Source organism: Chelonia mydas, chromosome 13 (assembly GCF_015237465.2).
Source record: "Chelonia mydas isolate rCheMyd1 chromosome 13, rCheMyd1.pri.v2, whole genome shotgun sequence".
NCBI classification, from domain to species: Eukaryota; Metazoa; Chordata; order Testudines; family Cheloniidae; genus Chelonia; species Chelonia mydas.
In genome coordinates this window covers 2,843,421-2,867,389 of record NC_051253.2, presented here as the reverse complement: position 1 = coordinate 2,867,389, position 23,969 = coordinate 2,843,421, and the positions used below count along the sequence as shown (strand labels likewise).

The window sequence follows — 23,969 nt, the reverse complement described above, 5'->3', positions numbered from 1 at the left end:
TAGGACAGGATGGAGTCTCCTAACAAATATCTTGAATTAAACTTGCTGCCAAGTCTTGTGATTTTATTGTAAGTCTCAAGATATTTGGTCTTTTCTTTCAGTCCCCAGCTCCTGGAGTCATGTGATTATATGAAACTCAGCTTTCACTTGAAGAAAAAAAAAGTACATTTCTATCCCACTGTTTCCGAGAAAAGCTTGCAAACCTGACCCCTAAAGGCCCCCAAACCAGTAAGCATATAAAAAGAACCCATTTTTTATTTTTAAAATCCCATGATTTCAGCCATTCACACCATCCTGGGGGGCCCTAAGTCATGCTTTTTGAACTCCTGGGTGGAGCTGGTCAAGAATTTTTTGAGGAAACATTTTTACCATTTTGTCAAAACTGAAACTGTTCCTGAAAGTGGGTTGATTTAGAGGAATTTCCTGTCTCAAAAACCCAACCCTCAGGTAATTGAAGGTAATAGGAATATCAAGGCCCATGTCACGGGTGCTAAATTCCACTCCCAGTTATACTAGTGCAAAACTGCTGACATCATCAGGGTGGCCTCACCAGATCTGAGAAAAGAAGGTGACCAAAGTCAATAGCAATGTCTAACTCGTCCTGTTTGGAATTGTGCTGGAGTGCTGGAGTGGGGTTTTCCTTGGGCTTTTCTACCTTATGCATGTTTCGTTCTCCTCCCTAGTAATTAACAGAACCTTATTCTGTGTCTGCCTTTCATTAAAACCATATTCTAAACAGTAATTGAATGGCATTTGACCTCTGTAGCCATTGATCAGATTAGCCAATAACTCCTGTTTAAAGTGTCTAAAGGGCGGAAGCTGTGTCAAATGATTTTGTGATCTGATTAAGCAGAGAATTGAATTCAGTTGTGGGACTGGGTGGAAGGTGAAGGGGGCTGTCGTGTGACACCCAGGGCTCATGGGATTGTGACAAAGTCATGCTGGAAATGACTGATGATGAACCTGAGTTTCTTTGTATCTTTATTGAACCAGCACGGAAGGAGGACATTGCTGGACCGGTACTCAGACACTTTCATCAGTCACAGCTGACCAGGAAGCAGGGCAGAGGAAGGTGGACCACAGAAAAGTTGGGACTTTGTCCATTAGGCGATGGCCAATCGTACTCCACCTCTACCTCAGAACACAGTTTCCTTCTTGCTGGTAGGTTGCAGCTGTAGTCCAGCCTCCAGATGATGTGGCATGAGATGATCCTATTGGCTTAAAGGCTGAGGCAGCCTGAGCTCAGGTGGGGCATTTCTGTTCTGGCTTGAGCCAGGTGGCCTGGCCAGAAGGCACCTCCAGCAGTTCTCAGATCTTCTCACGTGGGGGGCCAGGCCAGAGCCTCCCTCCACACTCCTCCCTTCCCCAGTGGAAGGCTCAGCTTTAGCCACTTGCAGCTCCCCAGGTTCTGCAGATGAAGCAGCGGGAAGGGGTCCAGGTGCTGCACCCACCTTCCTCCTGCTAATGCTGAATGGTGACACATCGGGGCTCCTTAGAGCCAGGGGCAGTGGGGCTGTTAATCGGGGTGTAGCAGTAACACGGGGGGGAGACACAAGAGCTCTTTGCTTCAGGGTGCGGGTGCAGCGGTGGAAGGGGGCAGGAGGGGGAGCCGTGTGTCCCTCTTTGGCTGTATGTTTTGTATCTGCGAAGTGCCAAAGGGCACGGCCGGTGATCCTGCTGCTGCCGCCGGCGGCACGATGATGGTGCTGTGCTTCTTCAGGGGGCTCTCCCGCAGAATGGGCGACAGCTGCTGCTCCTCCTCTTCCTCGCCCCCTCGTGCAGCCCTGCCCAGCATGCACGCCAGGACGCCCGCAGCCCCCAGGGCCCCGGCCACGGCGCACAGGACAGTGCCCACCAGTCTGCAGGTCACCAGGGCATGGTTATACGCCATCGCCTGCAGGTCAAGCACCATAAACTCTTCCTCTCCGATGCCCTCCAGCTTCGGGGGCACCAGGTACCCTGTGGCCAGTGCTGCGACTCCAATCAGCAAGAGCAGCACTCCAGCTGAGAGACTCACCTGGGGGCCGGGATGCAAAGGGCTCAGTCTGCGTGTTACTAACGAGAGGAAAGGCTCTACCACTGGGGATGGGGACAGAATGGTTTAGGGCACTGGCCTGGCACCCCCGAGAGTGGGTTTCTAGTCCTGGCTCGGCCCTTGGGCACTCCCTCCCCCTCTCTGTGCCTCCGTTTCCCCTCCCACCCTTTGTTTCTAGACCGTCTGCTCTTTGGGGCAGGGACTGTCTCTTGCAGTGCCTGGCACCCGGCGCATCTAAGACAAATGAACAACCCCAGCCCCCTGGAGAGGCCCCCACCATAACCCCCAAGCCCACCCCCCAGCTCAGATAACCCTCGGAAGTAACCCAAGGCCTGTGGCCAGCTGCTAAAGCCCATAAATAATCATGGACTCTAGATTTAAAGTCCCAGCCAGTAGGTCCCCTGGATTAGGCATTTGGGAAGCTGCTTAGCGAGACTCATTAAAGAGCCTCTCTCTGGCCCCCACATGGAAAATGTTGCCCGATGAGCTGATTCTGTGCCCAGGGCCCCCGCTTTCATTGCAGGCCCGGGGATGGGGGGTCTCTGATTCTGCAGGGGCACAATGAGGACTCGAGCGAGGGAAGGAGAGGGCCGGGACCATGCCAGCACAGCAGCTGAATTGCATCCAGTGCTGTGGGCTGATTCATTTGGGGGAGGTGTCAGCTGATCTCTGGGCTACCTGCACAGTTGACCTGGTGACCCTGCATCATCACATGACCAGGTGGGGAAGCCCTGGCTTGAGATCCTCCTGAGTGCTGAGCTCCTTCCTTCTTTCTGACTAGCTGGGAAGCAGCGAGACATTGCACCTTAGGGTCCGTAGCACGGTGGTTAGCTTGCATGTACAGCATTTTCAAGGGATAGGAACTGGGGGCAGGGAGTCAAGACTCCTGGGTTGCACCCCCCTTCTGGCCTGAGACAGGCTGGTCTCAGCTTGTGTGTGCCTCAGTTTCTTCCTCTATAAAAAGGGGCTTAGGATCCCTCCCTCCCAGGGCTGCGAGGCTGAGTTAATATTTGTGCTGGGAAGTGAGCCGAGACCCTCCGATAAAAGGGGAGTTTGGATTGGGACAGCATGGGCCCACCTCCAGCTAGGGGTGGCTTCTCCTCTGAGTCCCTAGCAGGTCCCTAGTGACCAGTGTTCAGACGTCAGCTCTTCGCTGCCTGATTGAAGCTAGACAGGTGCACACTTGTAACTCAGCATGGGAACAACTTACCGAGGGCTGTGGGGATTCTCCCTCAGCAGCCAGCTTTAGATCTGGATTGGATGGTTTCTACAAGATCGGCTCTCGTTTAAACAGGGATTATTTCGGGGAAGTCCCCGGGCCTGTGCTGGACAGATCAGACTGGCTGATCACAGTGGCCTTGGAATCTGTGGGTTCAGCAGAAGCCCAGGGCCGGGCTAGACAGCGTTGCTGCTTGCCAGCACGGAGGGGAGAGGTCCTGGGGAGGGGCAGGCTAGGGCGCGTTGGCTGAGCTGCGAGGGGGAGGCCAGCGCCATACCTGCCTGCACGGTGCCTCAGCCGGACGACTCTGCGATCCAGAGAGCTGGGTGATCCCTGACGGCTGAACCGCCCGGCATCTCCGGCACGCTGTGCCTCATCCTCCTCTGGCCCTGGGGAAGGGTCTCTAGCCTCCTAACTGGGGGGGCCAGAGAGGGTCCCTGGACGGGACAAGCCAGGCAATCCAAACTGGGGAGGAGGAGAAGGAACCCAGGCTCTTACTGTGGGCTTGAGAGTTTCGGGGGGAAATCTTGGGTTGGGGCTTGACCGTCCCAGAGGTGACACCCAGATAGGGTGAGTGACCCTTGACCCCAGGCTCCAGGAGCAGAGCACCTCCCAGCAGGGGCTAATGATGCTGACATGGTTCTTACCTTCCAGACGAGGGAGGGCCATCCGCCGTGGGCACGGGAGACTGGGGGTTCGGTCATGTCGTCAGCCAGACTGGCACCGGTGCAGTCCTCGTAGAAGAGGTGCAGGTAGGAGCGGACCCCATACCACTTCCCATGCTCCACATTGGGCCCCCGGCTGCAGCCGCACGACTGGCTGCGGGCAGGCATGGAGCCTGGGGAGGGGATTGAGAACACCTGTCAGGACGTCTCTTTACGGCTGATGCCAAGCTCGGGGAGGTGAACGCCTCCAGGAGAGGAGGTAGCCCTGTGCCCCGTGAGCACGGCACGTCGGGGATACCCATAAGACACATCCAGGCCCCATCCCACAGCCGGATGCCAGGACACGACTGCAGCCAGACATTCACGTTCTGCTGAGCACAGTCCACTCCTGAGGTGAGTGACTGGGGGGGCACCCAGGAGTGCACTGCTGACTGGTGCCTTTCCCACAGTGTGAGCACAGCCCACCCCTGAGCCTGTCCACTGTGTCTAGCTAGAGGGTGTCCCCTAGTGGTTAGAAGACAGACAGAACCCAGGATTTCTGGGTTCAGTTCCAAACTAGCCAAGTGGCCTTGGGTCAGTCACTTAATCTCAGTGTGACTCAGTTTCCCCAGATGTGAAATGGGGGTGATGACCCTTGCGTCCATCACAGAGGGCTGGGCAGCGTGCTTTGGTTCATTCACGTTCCGCAGGGAGGGAGGGTCTCCGGGAATATGGAAAGTCAGAGCCAGTCTGTAAAGCTCGGACTCAGTTTTCGGTTCCCCTGCTCTCACCCAGTGGCCAAGAATGTTCCCCCTGCTCTTTCTGAGCGTGCTCCCCACCCGTCTTGGGGGGCAGGACACCCCCAAGCTGGGTGCCACCTCCCTCCCATGGCGGGGTGGGTTCCCAGAGCCCTCTCCCAACTGGAGACACCAGGGAGCAGCTTCGCCTTCATCTTCGTCAGGACGTGATGTTTGAAACCTGGCTCCGATAAACTGGGGGCCGAGAGGATCTCGTTAGCTCGGGCTGAGGGGTTAATGGCCAGGGCATGGGATAACAGTACGCGGGGAGGGGGAGCTGAGGGGTGGGCATGGGGACAGAAGTGAGGAGACAGGAGTGACGGCTCTGAACCACCATCTCAGCCTCCTGAGAGCGCCTCCTGCTGGTACCAAGGAGACATGGGCATTCTCAGCGGGTCAGGCCTAGTATCCTCGGCCCATGAGGAGCTGGACTGGGCCCTTCAGAGCAGGGCCAGCCCTTGCTGAGCCAGGGCCCTGCTCCCACGGCTCTCCTGCTCAGTGTCAGGTTCCTGCCCCATTGATATCAAGGAGGGTTTGGCCAGGACCGCAGCCCATCATCCTGTGGGCAGAGTCAGCCTGCAGGACCTGGGAAGGGCCAATGAGATGATTGTTGGGTCTCCTCCCACGAGGACGTTGGGGGAACCTGCAGCCCCGGTGCTTTGCAAGCCTTGGGCAGCCGGCGGGGGGGCAGCGTGAGCTTCTCGTGCCCGCGCTCCCTGGCGGTCGGTTCCAGAGTCACTGGCTCAAGTGGAAGCTGAGATTGACACCTCTGGTGCACCCACCAATCGGGGGACCCTTTCTGGGTCCCAAACTCTGGCCAGCCCTGCCGCTGAATGGAGACTGGCTCCATCCTTCCTGCCAGGAGCCCCCAGGAGCGCAGTGGGGCTGCGGGAGTTCAGCTGCTTGCAGGATCAGGCCCTAGATCAGGGTATCCCCAGTCACCCAATCATGTGAGCGGAGGAGGAGGAGGAGCAGCGGAGGGGCTGGGACCACTCAGCGCTGCCTCCTCATGCTGAAGCAATCCCCCCCTCCGCCCCTCACACATACACTTTTCCTATAGCGCTCACACCCACCCTGTCCTGCCTGTCCCCACCAATCACCGCGTCCGCCTTCAGTGGGGCTGAGTAGCACAGCCTGGGGCTGATTGGGCATTGCCATGGGAACTGCCTCGGTGGGCCGCAGTCACAGCTGGGGCTGGGGCGCTGAGAGCAGAGCTGGTGTGTGGGGAGGGGGTGGAAACGGCAGAGCCTCCCTGCTGGGCCCTGCGGGGGACGAGGGGCAGGGGAGAAGGGGGACCCCTCAATCCCAGGGGGAGGGGTTTGAGAAGGACCTAGGGGCCAAATTCCTCGCTGGAGTAACCCTGGTGGAGTCACCGGAGTCGCACCCAGGGCCGAGGGGCTGCTCGGAGAGGCGGGTCCCCCACCCACTGAAAGCGCTGAGTGTCTGTGTTAATTTCAGGGAGCCCAAGCCTGGCTGGGGCCTTGCCCTCAGCACTGACACATCGCCCAGCCAGAGAGACATGCCGCGGGGCCTGGCATGGCGGAGGGTGATCCTGTACCCACAGGCCTCTCTGCCAGCCGTGGTGGTTAGCACAGGGTCATCCGATACGGCACCTCCCGTCCTTGAGGAGCAGCAGCCCGGGCATAACCCCCCCTGCCCCAGTTCCAGCCGGTAGAACCATCCCCACCCGCACAGGCTAAACCCTGATGCTGGGTTTGTGGCCCGGTTACTGGCACTGGGCGTTTGTCACACCTTCCCTGCTCCTGTACCGAGAAGGCCCATGTCCGGGCAAGAGGTGTCTAACTCTGGGCTCTGTGAGGGGGCCCTGTTGGCACCAGACATCAGAAAATCTCCCCCGCTCCTTGGCGGGTGAGTCACAGGCGAGTAAACACCACTGTCTGCATCGCTGCATCTCATTCTCCCCCATCCCCGCTGATCACTCCCCCCACTTCCTTCCTGCACTTCCATACATGTCCAGGATTTTAGCACATCAAGTTCCCCTTGTGCCCTGCTTGGCCCTGAGGCCGAGCTGGGGGCCCTGAGCCACGCCGAGCCGCCTCCCCCATGGTGTAACCTGTGGCAGTTCATGGAGCTGCACCCGCTGCCCTTACCGCTGGCTGAGCTCCTAGCGCATCCTTTCCCCTCGGGGCTCTGCCTCTGGGGATGGCCCCTTTGCCTGCGGGACGCCCTCGGGACCAAGACCCGTAGCGGGACGACAGATCTTGCTCCGACAGTATCCAAACTGCACCGAGTGTCTCCTCTCTCTGTGGCTGGCTGGGACGCAGAGGGTGCCGGCTTGGGCCAGGGTTTGGCGGCCGGTGGGAGCTGGAGTTCTTTTTCTTTTCCAAAGGGCTCAGCAGCACCCACTGAATTGGAGGGTGCGAAAGGGGAGGGAGCCGGGCTGCGGGGGGCAGGCAGGGCAGCGAGGAGGGGGTGATGGAGGGAGGGCTGTTTACCTGTTGCAGTGGCCAGCTAGCCCAGCATCTGCCTGGCGTTTCCCAGCCAGCTGAAGCTTGTGAGAGGCTGGCTCCGCACAGCCGTGGAGCTGAGCAGTGTCTGAGTCAGAGGAAGAGAGAGGATGCGTGGCTGTGTGTGTCAGCGGGTCTGAGGGGATGGGAGCATGTGGAGGAGCCGTCAGTCGCAGCGCTGGGGAGTGCGGTGTGCCGGGGGCCGCTAGGCAGGGCGCGACCCCAGCCTGGCAGTGCAGCAAGGGCCCATCTTGGCTGGCAGGGCAGCCGCGTTGGTGGCAAGATGAGAAGGGCAGAGCGGAGAGCCGCTGTCTCCACGGTGCCTGGGCAGGGCAGGCCTGCAGCATCAGACTCTGCCCCCGGGCAGGATTCAGGTCTCGGAGATACTGGTGTAAACCCAGGACTAGGACACCTGAGAGTAGAATCCCGCTCCAGGCCTCTGGGCGTGATGGCTGGTCCAGCCTCCAGGGCATCCAGCAGCCCCCGGCTGGGCTGCACAGGGCCATAGTTCTCTCCAGAGAGCCCAGCCAGGCTGGCAGGGATGAGAATCTCCCTCAGCCGTGGAGTTTCACTGGCAGCTTGTCGCTTCGAGGGCACGTCCGCAGCTTCCTGTTGTGCCATCAAATCAAAGGCAGCTCCCTCAAAATCCATCGTCTTCCCCTGGGGCTTGCCCGGCGACCCGGCAGGTAGTGACCATGCATGGCCTCTCTGTAGGAACCACATTGCAAAGGGCAGAGCTGGGAATAGAACCCAACCCAGGCGTCCTGACACACAGCCCCCCCCCCCCCAACTGCTAGGCTACGCTTCCCCTTCCTGAGCTCAGACTAGAACCCAGGAGTCCTGCCTGCAGCCCAGGGCTCTAGCTCACTAGCTCTCCAGGCCTCCCTTAGAAGCGATGTTCTAACATGACCAGGGCTTGCCGCAGGTTTGCTGGCTGTCCTGGGCTGCATTTCGGCCTGACCTGGTGCTGGTAGCACCTTCCCCGGCTCCCTGCCCTTGGATGGCACATGATGCTCATTGCTCCCTGAGCCTGCGCGGAGATAGATGACCCCTAGCTCTGAGCGGGGGAGCCCCAGCATAGCGGGGTGACACAGCAGGGCCTGGCCCCAGCTTTGAAGCCACAGAGAGCCTTTTTGGTCCCAATGGCTTTCTCTCCTGAAGGTCTCATCTTTGCGTTTCTCCACCCCTTCTCTCTCCCTGGGTCCTTCTCTTCCGTTCTCCCCACACTTCTGCGCTGCCTGCCAGCCTTCTCTTTCAGCTCCCCCCTGCACCTCCTCTCCTGCCAACCCCCTCTTCCGCCATGTTCCTGCCTGGTGACTGAGTGCCCTGCAAAGAGGAATGATGTGCAGCTACTTTCCCTGTGCTCTGATCGTCTGGGGCAGAGCCAGCGCTGCACAGAGATGGTGCAGCGAAGGAGTACCCGTTGGGCATGATGCAGCGGTCCAGCGAAGGAGCTGTGAGCATGCGGCACGTGGCCTCTCAAAGGCTCTGTTGCTGGAGCAGAATTCTGACCCTGCATTCAGCCGATCACAGCGGTTGCTAAAGCAACATCCCTACGGTGGGTTTGGAAACTTTCTGTTGCTAACAAACCCAGAGGAAACTGAGCTGCTGCCAGGACGCTCGGGTGAACCCAGGGGTGGGGACGGCACACACCGGAGTCTACCTCCCATTGCTCTGAGGTTGAGCAATCCTGGATACTAGGCTGTACGTGACATTGGCAGCTGGGACCCAGCACGAGGCTGGGTACCCCAGAGACACTGATGCCCACTGGGGAAGTGGGTACATCATAGGCACAGAGACGTGGCATAGCATTCATGGGGCAGTGAGCGGGAGAGGGATTTAGTCATGGTGGCTGCTGCACTGAGAGTAACCCAGTGCCCTCTGGGGGCACGAAAACTGGGGCCAAAGCCTGGTGCTCGGTCACCATGCAAAGCTGCCCGGCCGCACCACTCCGGGAACCCGCTGTGGTAGTACAATCTGCTCTGGCTGTAGGTCCCGCTGTGTCTGCCTGTGTGCCCCCTCCCTGCATGCCTGGGAGCTGGGGGGATGTCGGGAAGGGATCCAGAGAGCAGGTTACGCTGGTGCTCCCGTTGCTGTCTCCCCACTTTACCAGCTCCCTGCCCGTCTCCCTGCCTTGCTTACAGAGTCCAGCCCACTGGCTTGTTTGTGACACTCCCAGGAGCAGAGAGGTCATGCCCAGCCCTCCACGCCTGAGGCGGCTGATAGCTCTCTCCTCTCTCCACTCACAGGCGAACACGGACTTTTAATGCGAGCTGTTACATTGAGACTGGATGTCTCTGCAAGAGACCCTCTGGCTCAGCCAGCAAAGCGGGGCTGGGTGCAGGAATCCCTGGGGGAGAGTCTCAGGCCTGCGCTTTGCAGGAGCTCAGGTGAGATGATCCTAATGGGCCCTTCTAGCTGGCAGATCTCTGCAGCTGATCATGGCAGAGCCCGAACAAAAGCTTTTCCAAACTGACCGGACGGAATCACTTCGACCTCAGTTTTCACTCGCTGCCCACTAGGAATTCAGAACAGAGACATGCCTTACGCTTTGTCATGGTGGGGATCAGCTCTCAACTGTAGGTTGGACCGAACTAGCACCCTTCCAGATTTAGGGCCAAGTTCTGCTTTTGGTTGGAAGGGTGTAAATCTGGAGTCACTCTGGATTTAATCCAGTGTGAGATCAGAAATTGAGTCATAGAGAGGCTAACTCACAGGGCTCAACTGGGCTTTGTGGAGGGTGTGGTGAGTGGAAGTTGGAGAGATGGTTGATTTAATTCCAAGTATCTAAAGACCCGTTTCTCCTCATTCTCCCAGAAGGAATTGATGATGGGAAAGGACCCGCAGGGGAGATGCAAGGCACATGGGGAGAAAGGAATAACTGAGGGGCTGGAAATATAAAAGGAAGAGGAAATAACTGGATTGGGGAGACTACAGAAAAAAACAGACCTTTGGGTTGGCTTATTATAACATGGGGCGGGATGCAACATTTGGGATCTACCCTTTCCCCCTCCAAAAAAATAAAGGTTTGGGGTATTCAGAGGCTGGGGGTTTGATCTGGATCCAAGCTCCCTCAGAGCGTAGAGGGGATTTGGTTTGGACCTATCCCTAGATCCAACCAGGAAGGGACCCTCAGCCCCCTGGTTACGTGTTTGGTCCCGCTGTCACCTTGGTAACAGCTGCTTGGAGAGCAGAGGACAAGAGGAAAACAAGAGAGCTGGGTGTTAATTCCTTCGGGCGCCTTGGAGACAAGGCTTCCGGGGCAGAGGGGTGTATTTGGGTCTCGAGTCGCCCGTTGTTGTTGTTGTTGTTTGTTGTGCTCAGATTTATTTTACTATGTAAATGCGGTGGGATTAGGGGACGCAGCTCAGAGGCGTGAGCTGCCCTGCAGTTCACCCAATCCTGTAATTCCCCAGCTGGTGTAATCACTTTCTAATACTGGATACAGACAAGAGACCAGCTGCCCGGCCTAATCCGGCCATGAATTTCGGAGCAGTTCTAAAGGGATTTGAATGGCTCTGTTATTTCCACATGGGTTTTATCTGCGGCGGGGCGAGCTTTTCAGTTCTTCCCGGAGCCTCTCGGCAGTTGGCTCAGGGGACAGCTCGTTTACCATGAGTCACAGGCCGGCGCCACCGCCCTGTTGCCATGGAGACAACTTTCGCTGGATGCTGAAGTTGACATTCATAGGCTGTTGGTTCTGGAAGGTGGACCTGGGAGGCCTTTGCCACCCCAACGATAATGGATTTAGGGGTGTCCTGAGCCCCTCTGGAAGGACGAACATGCAAGAGATCCTACTGGAGCTGCTCAAGCCATCAGGTCTGGTCTGCTGATGCTTTGGAGGAGAGCAAATAAACCCCATTAGAACCTATGGTGTCTTCCCCCCAAGGGTCTCAGTGCTCTTTGGGGACATTAAACATGAGCAGTTTACTGCTGGGGGTTAGCTGACTTGCCCCCATCCAGGTCTCGTGATTCCCAGTCCCGGACCTGTACCACAGCCAGGTGTGCCAGGCTACACACAGTGCAGGGCTCCAAATGCCTCCCTGACCCCCACCCCGATCCGCTGACACCCTGACCTGTCAAGTCAGACGTCGCCCCCGTCGAAGGATCACAGCGGTTGAAGCTCTGAGTGAAGTGCTTAGCCCAGAGGGCACGACAACGCTGTCTTGCTAGCTAGCCAAGGCAGGGGAGTGTGATACTTAGTGGCTTGGGGTGAAGTCCTGGCCCCACTGAAGTAAACGGGAACTTTGCCATAGATTTCAGTCTCGCCAGGATCTCAGCCATGGCCTCCTCGAGGTCGAAGCACTAGTCCAAGCTCCGACGGTGTGACCGTGAGCAAGTCTCTTACCCTCCCCGTCTGTAACACGGGGCGCTGGACACGTTCATTAGCTAGTAGTAGACAAGGGTTGGGTGTGCAGAGCGCTGCCGCTGAGCAGCGATGGCTGGAGAAGGTCCCGCATTCCCATTCCGAATAGCCGCCGGGCCTGGTCCTGCAGCCCTCCACCCCATGCCCTCCACCCCAGCTGGGCCCATGTGCCGCAGTGCAGTGTGTGGTGCCTGGCGGACCCAGCCGGGGCGACTCCAGTGCGTGCCGCTGTGCTGCGCCTGCCCCAGGCAGAAGCTGCTTTTTGGGAGCGTGGCCGCATGTTGCAGCGAGAACCGGGGAACAGGACAGCTGGACCCTCCCCACAACCCAGGCCAGCCAGGCCTCTCTGCCGAGCCTTGCCCACACGCAGGGCCAGTGAGCACTAACCACAGGGGTGGGATTTGTGGGGCGGACTGAGAACACTCGGTGGCAATGTCAGCGACCTCCAATCCCTGCTGCCATGGGACTGATTTCAGTCGGCAACCCAGGGAAAGGCTCCAGCCCCTCTGCCTCTGGGCTGCCTGTTTCCCTGGACTGCGCTCCCATCTGCCTGGTATGTCCAACGTGTCTTCTGGGTCCCTCAGGCCCCTTTGTGCTCTGGCCTGCCACTGGGAGGCTGAGGGTTAACTTACTGCCCTTGGCACTACATAGCCTGCTTTCACCTGGCTGCCCTGGCAAACCCAGCTACCAGCCTTGGCGTCTCGCCACGGCTCCAGGTGCTGGAGCCTGTCTTGTGTACCAGGTGAAGGGGGCTGGGCTGGTGTCTAGTACTCAAGGGTCACTGACGACAGCTGGGCTGGTGTTTGACACGGATGTTTAAAGGGGGGTGAGTTTTGGGCCTCAGATTGTTACAACAGGACAGTGGAAGTCCAGCAGAGTCTAAACGTTTGGGGTTTGGTGTGTTTTTAAAATCTACCCTTTCCATCATTAAGCTCTTTCTTTTGCTTCCAAAAAAGGTTTATATTTGTGGTATCCACAGTAACCAAGGTGTTGTGCCCCCTGCTGGCTCTTTGGCAGCTGCTAACCAGCCAATATTGTTCCCAGACCCCAGTGACACTGAGGTCCAAAGGACACTTTGGCAGGACACCATGCTTTATTCAAGGGACTGATTTGATAAAATGATCGGTGTTCATTTCAGCTTCGAGCCAGACCTGGTGACTGAGATCCTGTTTGCCACACACACAGTCCTGCCGGCCGCTGAGTGCCCCTCTCCCCTTTTCCATGTGCGTGCGGGCATACACAGCGCACAGAGGACACAGCGCAGACTGCACGCACCTTTAAAGGTAACGCAACACTTTATTCTTCTCTCAGCTCCCAGCCTTCCCCGCAAAGCAAACAACGAACGCGTAATCTGCTATTTTAATGGGAGAAGCAAATCCCAGGCATTGTCTCAGGGTGTGAATGAGCTTTTTCACTATATTAAAAACGAGGCATGTCCCGGTTAAGAGTGGAGGGACTTTGGGGCTGGGGGGTTGTTTTAAGTGATTCTGTTGGGCGGAGTCGCCGTCAGAGCCTCTGGGACATAAAGGGCCTTAGTTTCCTCTTCACTCCCCCCTTTCCTTGGGTGGAGGATAGTTACCGTCCCCCAAGGTACCGTCCTTTCAGTAGCTGCTACCCCTGCTGGCCAGCAGATGTCTCCGTGACCTACACAGAAGCAGCCTCGTTTCCTGTCGGTTGCTCTCACAGAAGCGTGGGGGGACCCTGCCCTGGGCTGCTCTGATGCTCAGGCCGGTCTGGGGGATGGTGCCAGAGAAGGAGAAGAGGAGACTCAAGGCAGCTGGGTCCCTGTACGGACTGGCTCCTTTGGGACACTTGTAACACACCCTCTGCCCCGTAGGGCGGAGGCTGGTGGTGGGTGCAATGCAAAGGCTGCGTCACCTTGCCTGTGAGGTTTCCATACACCTCTGTGTGTTGATGAATCACGCAGAAAGAGGGAGCAGGTCCCCGGGGGGGCCTAGTGACCTGAGCCTCAGGTCGGAAACACCTGAACTGCTGCAAGCACAGGCCTGTGTCCATGCAATTTCCTGTGGCACAGAGAGAGGTGCCTCATCAGAGGCTTTGAAAACCAAGGTCTCATCTGCTCTGTGTGGGCATGACAGAATTCCCGGCACTGTTCCAATGGTTTCCTTGAGCAGAACTCCCCCAACCCTGGCTGAATGCCAGCTCCCTGTCTGTCTGCTGCCCTATACCCCAGAGGTGGCTGCATTTCCGTGATGCTGCGTATAGTGGTATGAAATACTGTTGGATGAAATGCACCGTATGCATGTGAAGGGGAACCTCACTTTCCCTACCTGTAAGAGGGGGGATACTAATTCCTACCTGCCTTTGGAAAGTGCTTTGAGATGCCGGGATGAAAATGCTATGTAAGCACACAGCATTACTGACCCTAGTTAGGGACCATGCTACAAGCAGAGGCGGAGGCTGGGAATGTGGCTCTTTTGCTCTGGTGTGTGGATCTTGTGAGCAGGGGCATATTACAGCTGTACATGGGGACATTCAGGGATAAGACAGGAACAGAGCCTGTAACTCTACTGAACTACTGTGAACAGCTCCAGGGAGGGAATGAATGGGGCCTGGAGATGGTCGGTATGGAGAGCGGGGAGGAAATTTTCCACCAAAAGGGAATTTTGACCCAGAATCCAATGAAATTCATAAAAACGTTTCTGCGAGGTTTGTAATGTATTTTTGGAGGGAGAGGATTTCTGTTCTCCCAGATTCCCGGGTGTGTCTGTGGAGGGTGCGGCTCCTGCTTCTAGGGCATTGCTGCACCCAGAGGCTGGGGATTTGCCCCTTCTACACTGGAAGTATCTGTGTGGTGGAACTACAGTGAGAGTCGCCCTTTTCGGCGGCAGTGGTAGTAGGTAGGTGGTGCCTTGTGCTGAGCAGAGCTGGGCTTGGCGGGTGTTTGGACGGGAGATCGCCGAGGAAAATCTAGCCACTGCAGTTGGTGGCAGTTCGCTAGCTGGTGCTTTTCCCTCCAGTCAGTAGTAGATCAGCGCAGGAGTCATTGGGCCCTGCATTTAACCTTAGTGTCTCTTAGAATGGGTTGTGAGTCACGTCCATACTATTAGCTATGCTCGTAGCTGTGATGACGTCTCGGAGCATGCCTAGCATGAACTAGAAGTTTCCCAGCACCAGGGCATGCAGAGACTGAGCTCAGTGCTCATGTGTTTAATAAAAAGGGCTGGTCTTTCACTCCCGCCACCAGGCTTCTGAGTGGTTTTCAGCCAGGGTACATGGACCCCTTGGGGTACACAGAGGTCTTCCAGGGGGTACATCAATTCATCTAGAGGTTTGCCTAGTTTTACAACAGGCTACAGGAAAAGCCCTAGCAAAGTCAGTACACACTAAAATTTCAGACAATGACGTTGTTTATACAGCCCTATGTATTATTCACTGAAATGTAAGTACAGTATGTATATTCGCAAAAAGAAAAGGAGTAATTGTGGCACCTTAGAGACTCACCAATTTATTTGAGCATAAGCTTTGCATCCGATGAAGTGAGCTGTAGCTCACGAAAGCTTATGCTCAAATAAATTGGTGAGTCTCTAAGGTGCCACAAGTACTCCTTTTCTTTTTGCGAATACAGACTAACACGGCTGTTACTCTGAAACCTGTCAGTATGTATATTCCAATTGATTTATCTTATAATCCTACAGTAAACGTGAGAACGTCAGCAAGTTTTCAGTAATAATGTGCTGTGACCCTTTTGTGTTTTTATGCCTGATTTTGTAAGCAAGTAACTTAGCGAAACTTGGGTGTACACCACTGCGTTACAGTATCCCAGCCAAAGTCTAAGTCAGGCCATTACATGCTGCTTCCTTACAATTCTTCATTGTGCTTTCAGCTGGATAGTTTTCTTCTTTGCTCCCTGCCCTACGTGTGTGTGTGTGTGTGTCCTGTTTGTAAAGCCCCTGGAGGTGATGGCTCTATATGAATGGATGATGCTGTTTGGACTCGTAAGCACATGGCTTGTAGGATTTGGTGATTTTGTGGTGTCCGTGGGGCTGGTAAACTGGGGTTCAGCTGGCTGGATCAGAGGAAGGAGCATGCTATTCCAACCTAGGGGTTCTTGTGCAAAGAGAGGGGGCATTGATTCCGCTCTCACAGCAGTGTAAATCAGGAGTAACTCCGTTGTAACCAGTGGTGTAACACTAGTGTCGGGCTGCCAGTGTAGGTGAGCTGAGTCAGAAAGAGAGGCACAAACCGAGCGAGAAGAGCACCTGAGGCAGACCAAGAATACACTTTATTCCATAGTTACAACAATCAGTATAACCATTAGCCGAGCTTTCACATAACCAGTTCGGGACATTTCACACACACTGTTCGGATGTACCAAGTGCCGTTACTTCCCCTCATCTAAAAGCCTATTTCTCCAAGACAACAGATACAGGAACCTTGTCACTAACACAACAATACAAAAGAAAACCCAGAGCGCTTGTAGCACCATTTGCAGGCTGGAGTTTTTCTCCATCAACACCTGCTGACAACTGTAAAGCGTTGGGAGGAGGTTTGGGAAAAGGGATGGGGGTTGCATCCCCAGAGCCCTGCTGGCCACAATCCGTGGAGTTTGTTCCTGAGACAAGTTTTTATTTATCTATATCGATGACTCGAATGTGTCACACACACGCGCGCACGCACGGCAGCAAATTACAGGCAGCAGGGACGCGGGGAAAGGATAGTCACAGCAGAAACTAGCCAAGCGATAGAATGAGAGAGAAGTCAAAACGCGGGGGCGTCTCTAAAGCACTAAAACCACATGTCACAGCAGTTCACCATGGTTCACAACTCTTTCTCCTCTGACAAAGGAAAACAAGAAAAGCCTACAGGAAGTGGGAGCGGAGAGGAAGCAAATGCTCTTTGTGCTTAAAGTCAGGAGGAAGGAGGCTGAAGAGTAGCATTTCCCTCTCGCCACCATCCCGCTTACTCCTTCCAGGCCCTGGCTCTGCAGCTGTGATCAGGTCCCTGTAGAGAGGATCCTACCTGGGGCCTGCTCCTGAGGAGGGTTTAGCCTGATGGTTTGTAAACTAACTGGAACCAGATCCTGCTTTTCCCTGCGGGATCTCTCAGGCCAGGCCAGGGAGAGCCCAGCATTCCCCCCAGTCTCCTGTCTGCCCCAAGGGGCAGAGGGAACCCGCTGTATCAGATACAGATGCAGGGGTGGACAGGACACGTTTTGGCCTGCAGCTCTGGGGGCAGCCCCTGAGAGGAAGAGGAGAGCCTGGCCCAGGACAGGCTCTGCTCTGTGTTTTGCAGTAATCCTTCCAGACTGGAGTTCCCTCTACCTGAGCCCCCTCCCGCCACACACACAGAGTAGGGGGAGGGGTCTGCAGTTCCAAAGCGGGCATGCGCAGGGACCCAGCAGAGTGGCTTCCTCCCATGCCTTGGAGCTGCGGGCTGGGGGAGGGGAAAAACAGCTGGCCAATGAAACCCACCTCTTCCTACAAGTGAGAGGGGTGAGGATGCAGCCCCCACGCCCTGTCCATTCTCCTCTCCCCTTCCCGACAGGCGTTCTAGGCAGCTGGGCGGGCAAAGAGCAGAAGGTGCTCTTGGTGAGCCGGGACGTGTATCACACACTCTCCCCAGCACCCACATGCCCAGCCAAGCCACCTCGGCCCATGCACCCTAGGGTGGCGCTCGTTGAGTCTCTGTTACTGCCCCCTGGAGTGCTGCTCCTAACCCTGGCTCCTGTTACTGGCTGGAATGTCTTCGACAGACACAACCCATCAGCCCGGTACACCTGCCGGTTCTGCTCTCCCTGCCCTCTGAGCCCACTGGCACGGACCATTTCCCTGGGGGCTACAGGAAAGCATGAGATCCATGGGCTGGCTGCGAGGCGGATGCTGTGTGTTCGCTGGTTGCACCACGCCCGCTGACTGCCCTACAAACTGTACTGCCTCCAGCTGGTGTCACCTGCTCACAGCTACCCCTATTCCTGCAAATACCCCTTACTGTGAAACGGGGGGGCCCAGCACACCGCCAGGGCCCCTCCATATACAGCCCTTCTGGCCACACTTCTCTCAGAGCGTGCTGCTGCTCTCCGGGTGTCGCCTGCCTTTGGATCTGTGACTCAAACCCGTCAGGCCAGGTGGGGCCCCATGACTGCACCAGAAGGGCCTGCTGGTGACAGTCACTGCATGCACCTGAATGCCAAGACCCCAACCCTGCAAGCTGCTCTGCAAGGGAAAACCCCCATGCAGTGGGGCTCTAGACAGATATGGGGACCTGCCTGTATGGAAAGCTTGCAGGATGGGGGTCTCAGAGGGCAGCACCAGTCATGGGCAGTGGTGGTGCTGGCAGCAGGGACAGTTCACAGCAGAGCCTGGGGTTTGAGGGCGTATTCCTGAACAGTCAATGCTCATTTTAAAAGTTACCCTCCGGGCCACTGCCATCGTTCTAGGGACAGGTGCATGGGAAGTGTCAAGCTAAGAAGAGAGAGTCCGTGGGCCATGCTCTGGGGAGTGAAACACCCAGAACCTGCATCCCACCTGCTCCAAAAAAAGCAGTCCACTTTCATGGGTTGCAGGAAGTCCCTCCCTGGGAGCACTGTACTGGCAATCCTGCAATCCCTGCCACAAGAATGCGTTGGGAGCTGAAAACTCCCAATCGCTGTGAATATCAGCCAACATTTCCTCCTTCCAAACAGCCAAGTCCAAACCTGTTCCCACTGAAGGCCAGGGCTTCCCTGGGACAGGGCCAGCCCCAGCACTGGCTGTGTTCAGGGGATATGTTACTTTCTCAAGTTGCTGACTTGCTTTCCTTGCCTTGGGAGGGCTGACGCCAGGGCAGCCAGGCTGAGGATTCTGGTGACATCTGGAAGCAGGCTGGCAGAACCAGCCCCATAGAGGTCCATTTACAGCACTGGGTAAAGACCGACCACCTCTGACTCAGCCCAGCATAGGTCCCTGCAGGCAGCAGGATGGACCCGGGGGCTGCCACTCCTGGGCAGAGCTGAGTCACCACCAAGGTTGTCTCATGCCTTGCTTGGATGCAGCACAAGAAAAGAGACAAATTCCAAGAAGGCGCCTAGATCCTAAAGGGCTCTGGGTGTCCTGGAAAGCGCTGGAGGAGACAGACCCTCCTGCAGCCAGCATGTGCAGAGGGCACTTCAGCGGCTGGATTCCTGAGGATCAGAAGTGATGGTACGGCCAGTTCCCCCAGGTTCTTTAAAGGTAGGCCCCCCTCTGCGTGGGTATGAAACCCTTTGGGATCCATTAACCTGCCAGGTGCCCTGCTGGGAAGGGAAGGGGGGTGGGGTTTTCATTACAATGGGCCTGTCTGGCCTCCACCTGGGGGGGAAGGAAGCTGCAGGGGAAGAGCTCTGCGTTAGAGGCTGAGTGGCGCAGATGGGCTGTAGTGTCCCCGCCTCGTGCCACTGCAGGTGAATGGGCTGCCTTGAGCAGGGAATCTCGGGGAGCATCTGTAATTCATGTGGCTTTCCATGGGTTTATTTGGTTTGCTAAGGTCTGTTCACTACATTGTATTTTAATGGCTTGCAAGCCTTGGTGCGGGAGAAGGAAAGGTGAGGCTGATATAGGAAACATTTGTTCTGCTCAGTAAGGATCCCTTGCTTTTTGCATATTTGCATTATGATCTCAGTGCTCTTTAAACCTAGTTTATAAATTTGAATCCATATATACACACACACATATCTATAATATTTCTCAAATGTATCCCGAGAGCTCAGCTGATCAGCTGGGGACTAGGGGGTTGGAATGTCCTTGGGAAAGGACTTTCTGAACACGCCCACTTGTCCCCATTCAAAGTCTAACATCTGGGCCATTTAAACCAAAGCCACTTAGATTACAGTTTGACTCAAAAGCCAACAGTGCTCTACATGAGGCCCTGCACAGGACCTGAGTTTCAGAGGCACCACTCACCCATAGCTCCCAGCGGAGGTGGTAGGTACGCAGCATCTCTGAAGATCATGCCGGCGTTCAGAGCCGGGACTTTTTGAGTCGTGTTGTTTCATACGGCTAGACAGTTTCCTAGTGAAGGAGATCCCATTCATACCCGAGGAACTCCAGACTCTGAGCTTCGGCCGAGTCTGAATGGAAATCCTCCCAGCTGTGGGAACTGGGGAATTCTGACCTAGAGTCAAGCAGCCACCTAAGAAACAGCCCTCGGAGCCCAGGACAGGTGAGGCAAAGCTGCTGAGAAACAAGGGGACAAGCCCTGCCGCGACTTCTGCAGTAATACAGCACCCCAGCATGGCTGCGTTCAGGGTGCTCCTCTTCCTGAGAGATGTTCGAGGGGCTGCCTCACTGGGGCGGGGGTGGGGGATCCAGGGCAGAGGAGACCTCAGAAGCTGTATAAAGCAAGAGTTCCCTGATGAGCCGAGGGTGGATAGCTGTGGGGTTTCTTCAGGGCTAAATCCCATCCCAAGCCACCAACAGGACAGTGCAATCTCAGACCCGCCCCGCCCCGTCCCCTCACCCTTTCCAGCCAGCTGGGATTTCATCTTGCTTGGGGAACTGCTTCCTCCAGCACCACTCCCCAGTCTCAGGCTGAGGCCAGGGAGCAGCTCGCGCCCTTTCTAGGGCCACCAAACAAAGCACATTCATACCTGGGCAGAAAGGTCCCTTCCTTCTGCAGCATTGTACCGTGCCTTTAAATCCGAGCCTGCCATTGCAGCCATATGTTTCCAGGCAGCAGCAGGAGGAGGCGGTTTTACCGCAGGAAGGAGACATTAGCAAAGGCAAGGAAAAACCGAGCCAAAGAGCCCTTCAACCAGGGCATTCCCTGCCAGAAGCCCCAGGTCACTTGTCTGCAGGGAAACCTGCCCTAAGGCCCAGCTCCACAAAAGGGTGCAGACACTGTGAATTGGGAAGCATCCCCAAGCAGGACAGTTTTATTCGACCTTCAGTCACAGACCTGGCTCAGCCAGGCATCTGGCTTTGTTGTTGTTGGTCCCTTTTGGGTGGTCGCTTAAGGCAGATTTCCCTGTGGCTCCCCCTCCCCAGCAAGCCCTGGATCGGCACACTGCCCGCAAAGCCGCCTCACCCTTGGCAAGTCATCAGAATGGGGCATGGGCGAGACCGGCACCGCTGGCCAAGACCAGCCAGAATGAGCCTTGAGCAGCGCAGGGCTGGTGTGGGCGAATCGCCAGCAATGCCAGGGCTCAGGGCTCAGTGCTAAAATCAGGGTGCGGTGCAGAAGGAAGCAACGTGTGCCCACTTTCCCCACCTTTGGCTCACCTCTCGTATTAACAGGGAGCAGGGTCCTTTCTCAGAACGGGCTCCCCACACGGCGTAGTTGCCTGCACGAGCGTCTGGAGAGAGGAACAACAGCCTCTCGGATCCACGTGCAAATCACGTGCGTGCAACTTTGCTCTTTCCCAAAGTGAGTTGCGGGGAGCGTGCGCGCGCCGTTGCAACTAGGCAGGGACGGAGGCTTGTCCCGCCGGAGCCCCAATAAAACTGGGTATCGGAAGGGTGGGAGAGCGCGAGTTGTACATGCTCCCTGACAGCCCTATAAACCCGGGGATGGATGGACCCGACTGGGCTCTCTTCCCAAGGGCTCTTCGAAGGAAGAGGAGAAAAACGAAGGCAGGTTTGACAACGCACTGAAATAAAAGCAAAGGAAACTGGTGATTCCCAGACATGCAAAGGAGTGGGGAAGGAGGAATGGTGGATGAAAATTCATTGGGGGGGAGGTGGCCTCTGCTAGCAAGAGAGGGCAGGAGGGAAAAATCTGGGGTAGAAGCGAGATGGAGTGGGGGGAGTGTCTCTCAGCAGTGGAGGGATGGATGGCGGCAGAGCTGAGCAGCAGCTGGAAGCAGGGGTGGGGGAAGGGGAGACGGGAGAAGAGAGGTTCACAATGAAAACCTGATTAGACAGTCAAATTTCATGGCAAAATAAAGGCTGTGTCAAGCCCGTACTCCCCAAGGCTTCAGGAATGAAAGGTGATGGCCCAGCCCAGCCACAGAGCTGCAGCCCCCGTGGCTCTGGACCGGAGCAGGGTGACTGAGCTAGCGCTGGGAGAAGTGGGTGTGTGCAGCGGGGGATGGGGTGATCGGGAGTGTCTGCCTTTGAATGTGTTCAAGGCAAAATACCTGATTCCTGCATGTAAACAGCTGGTTTTTCTTCCTGTTTTTTGATACAACCTGATTGTGGAAAAGAGTTACCTGCCGAACGCGGGACTCAGTACGTAAAGACCAAGTCCGAGATGCTGGACATCAGCCAGTCCCCAGCAATCATCTCCGTCACCTCCGGAGTGCAATAGTCCGGGAACTCAAAGTGAGAGGTGACTCCCAAGGGGAAAAGGTCGAGGTCTTTGTCGAAGACTGACCAGTCCAGGGCTCCACAGGCTGCGCTCGGCTGGGCTTTCCCGGGCAGGACACCCAAGAGCTCTTCCTCCAGCTCTTCGTCAGAGGAGGAGAAGGAGGAAGGCGGGGATGCAGTTGACATTGGGGAGGGGGACCCACTCTCTGGGGAGCTCACCTGCTCCGGGAAGGGCTGCGCGGTGGGTTCTGGGTCCTTCGGCTGGCGGGACTCAACGGAGTCATCCCTCTTGCTCCTTTTCTCCCCAGCCGCCCGCGCGGCAGGGACCATGTGCCAGAACTCCTTGCCAGGTGCCTTCGGGCAGTCCTCAAAGGGTGTCTCTGACAGCCGCACCTCTAAGAGGTCCTCTTCCATCTTGAGGGTGGACTCTCCCATCTGGCAGCTGGAGTCATGCTTGGAAGGCTGCCTTCTGCTGGAGGTGACCCGGCTGAGGACGGATGGTTTTATCTTCACGGGGAGCCTTGGCCGGGACTTGCTGGCCCCTATTTTGCCCTTTTTCCTGGGCCGGTACTTATAGTCTGGGTAGTCAGCCATGTGCTTGAGCCGCAGGCGCTCCGCCTCCTTGACGAAGGGGATCTTCTCTGAGTCCTGCAGGAGCTGCCACCTCCTGCCCAGCCGCTTGGAGATCTCGGCATTGTGCATGTCCGGCCACTGGTCCATGATCTTCCGCCTCTCGTTCTGTGACCACACCATGAAGGCATTCATGGGCCGTTTGATGTGGCCACTCGGTGTCTTGCACCAGGCAGGCTCGCCCTTGCTGCCGGCTTCCTTGAGGAGCAGGGAGTCTTTGGTGGCTAGCTGGGGACACACCTCCCTCTTGGACTCGATTGCGCGGCTCCTCATGTTCCTCTGCTGGACCATGCTGCTGCTGCTGCTGCTGAAGAATTGCTCCCAGATGCTAAATGCCAGTCAGGGTTATTTTCATTGTCCGGAAGAAGAGGAGGAGGAAGAATCTTCTGCTTGCTTAGGGCTGGGGAAGGTTCTTCAGCCCGTCCGCCCCCTTTTAACTCGGTCCGTCAAAGCAGCAGGCGAGGAAATTGATGGAAGTGGCTTGGCACCTTTACAAAAAACGGCCCTGCCTCCCTGAGATGTTTCACTCCGCTGGCCGGCTGGGAAACGGGCTGTGCAAAAGGCAGGCTGGCTCCTGAATCAATGGACGGTGAGATTAACGCCACGCCGGTCTCTCCTTGTGCTCCACACCGGCTTGGCACTGCCCCGGAGCGCTGCAGGGGTCCCACCAGCCTGCAGCACACGAGCCCCCGAGGGCAGGGGGAAGGGGATCGATACAAAATAAATGGGTGAAAAGAATGCTGGCTCTTTCTTCCTATTCTTTCCCAGCCAGTTGCCTCCCTGTGTCTGCTCCCTAGCGCCTGCCTTGCTCGCCTGCTGGAGCCAATGCCTTGCACTGCATGCTGTCTGCACACCCTCCCCGTCTCCCTCTCTCTCTGGTGCCTTCTCTTACAGCTCTGCCGAGCTGTCAGCCAGCGCTGGCTCCCCCAGACGCTCTCCGCCCCTCGTGTGCAGTCTGGGGGCTGCACCATCAGCCGCCTCTAGTGTAAACACCCAGGTGCTTATTCTGTCAATGGGAGGCTCCGCCCAGGCAGGCGCATCATTGGTTGCAGGGCAGGAATGGAGGATTTGCATCCCCCAATAGGCTTTCCCCGAGGAAGGGGTTGCTAGAGAGAATGTCAAACTTTCTCCTGCTCCCCCCATATCACTTACCTGGGATCTGAACCAGCCCTGGGCTGACATGGCCGCAGGCATGGGGGGCGCGGAACCCCAAATTCACGGTGCAGCCTGGCGGGCAATGCCCAAGCCTCTGTTTATACAGCGCTGTGCACCGGGACCCTGCTCTGGGGGAAGGGAACAGGTGAGTGAAGAAACCAATCGAATCGCCCTTGTCGTCGCTGGTGTCCCCTCCTTGCGTTGACCCTAATGTGGCGTGGCTCTTTCCTGAGATCAGACACCCGCCCGGTCCCTGCCCCGAAGAGCCTACACTCTGCCCCAGACAGCGAGGGCACCGGGCAAAGGAGGGAGGTCAAACCAAACCATGCCGCTGCAAGTTGGGTTCTGCTGTCAAAGCACTGACCCATTCTGGGGCCTGGGGCAGGACCGGATGGCCGCGAAGGGGAGGGTGATGGCAGGGAGCGAGGTGAA

The 23,969-nt window shown here is 56.6% G+C and overlaps 2 protein-coding genes and 1 long non-coding RNA gene across 4 annotated transcripts in view; 1 reads left to right on the top strand and 2 right to left on the bottom strand.

The window, feature by feature from the left end:
• The first annotated feature begins 961 nt into the window (after positions 1-961).
• Positions 962-23,969, top strand: part of LOC122462737 — a 31,265-nt gene continuing 8,257 nt past the window's right edge. Inside the window, exons 1-3 of the long non-coding RNA XR_006285485.1 lie at positions 962-1,161; positions 3,909-4,312; positions 12,668-12,812. This is a non-coding gene — a long non-coding RNA (uncharacterized LOC122462737). The remainder of the gene's footprint in view (positions 1,162-3,908; positions 4,313-12,667; positions 12,813-23,969) is intronic.
• On the bottom strand, positions 967-7,223 carry NRSN2 (neurensin 2). Of its 2 annotated transcripts, none has more exons than XM_007062538.4 (3): positions 6,807-7,223; positions 3,902-4,092; positions 967-2,017 (listed from the first exon to the last, which is right to left on the bottom strand). In XM_007062538.4, the coding sequence occupies exons 2-3, from the start codon at positions 4,085-4,087 to the stop codon at positions 1,568-1,570; spliced, it is 636 nt and encodes a 211-aa protein (XP_007062600.2). In that variant the 5' UTR covers positions 4,088-4,092; positions 6,807-7,223; the 3' UTR covers positions 967-1,567. The 2 variants fall into 2 exon arrangements, with proteins under 2 accessions (XP_007062600.2, XP_027680742.2); XM_027824941.3 differs by having other exon boundaries at positions 7,152-7,204.
• Positions 15,757-23,346, bottom strand: SOX12 (SRY-box transcription factor 12). Its single transcript, XM_043527289.1, has one exon. The coding sequence runs from the start codon at positions 22,671-22,673 to the stop codon at positions 21,672-21,674; it is 1,002 nt and encodes a 333-aa protein (XP_043383224.1). The 5' UTR covers positions 22,674-23,346; the 3' UTR covers positions 15,757-21,671.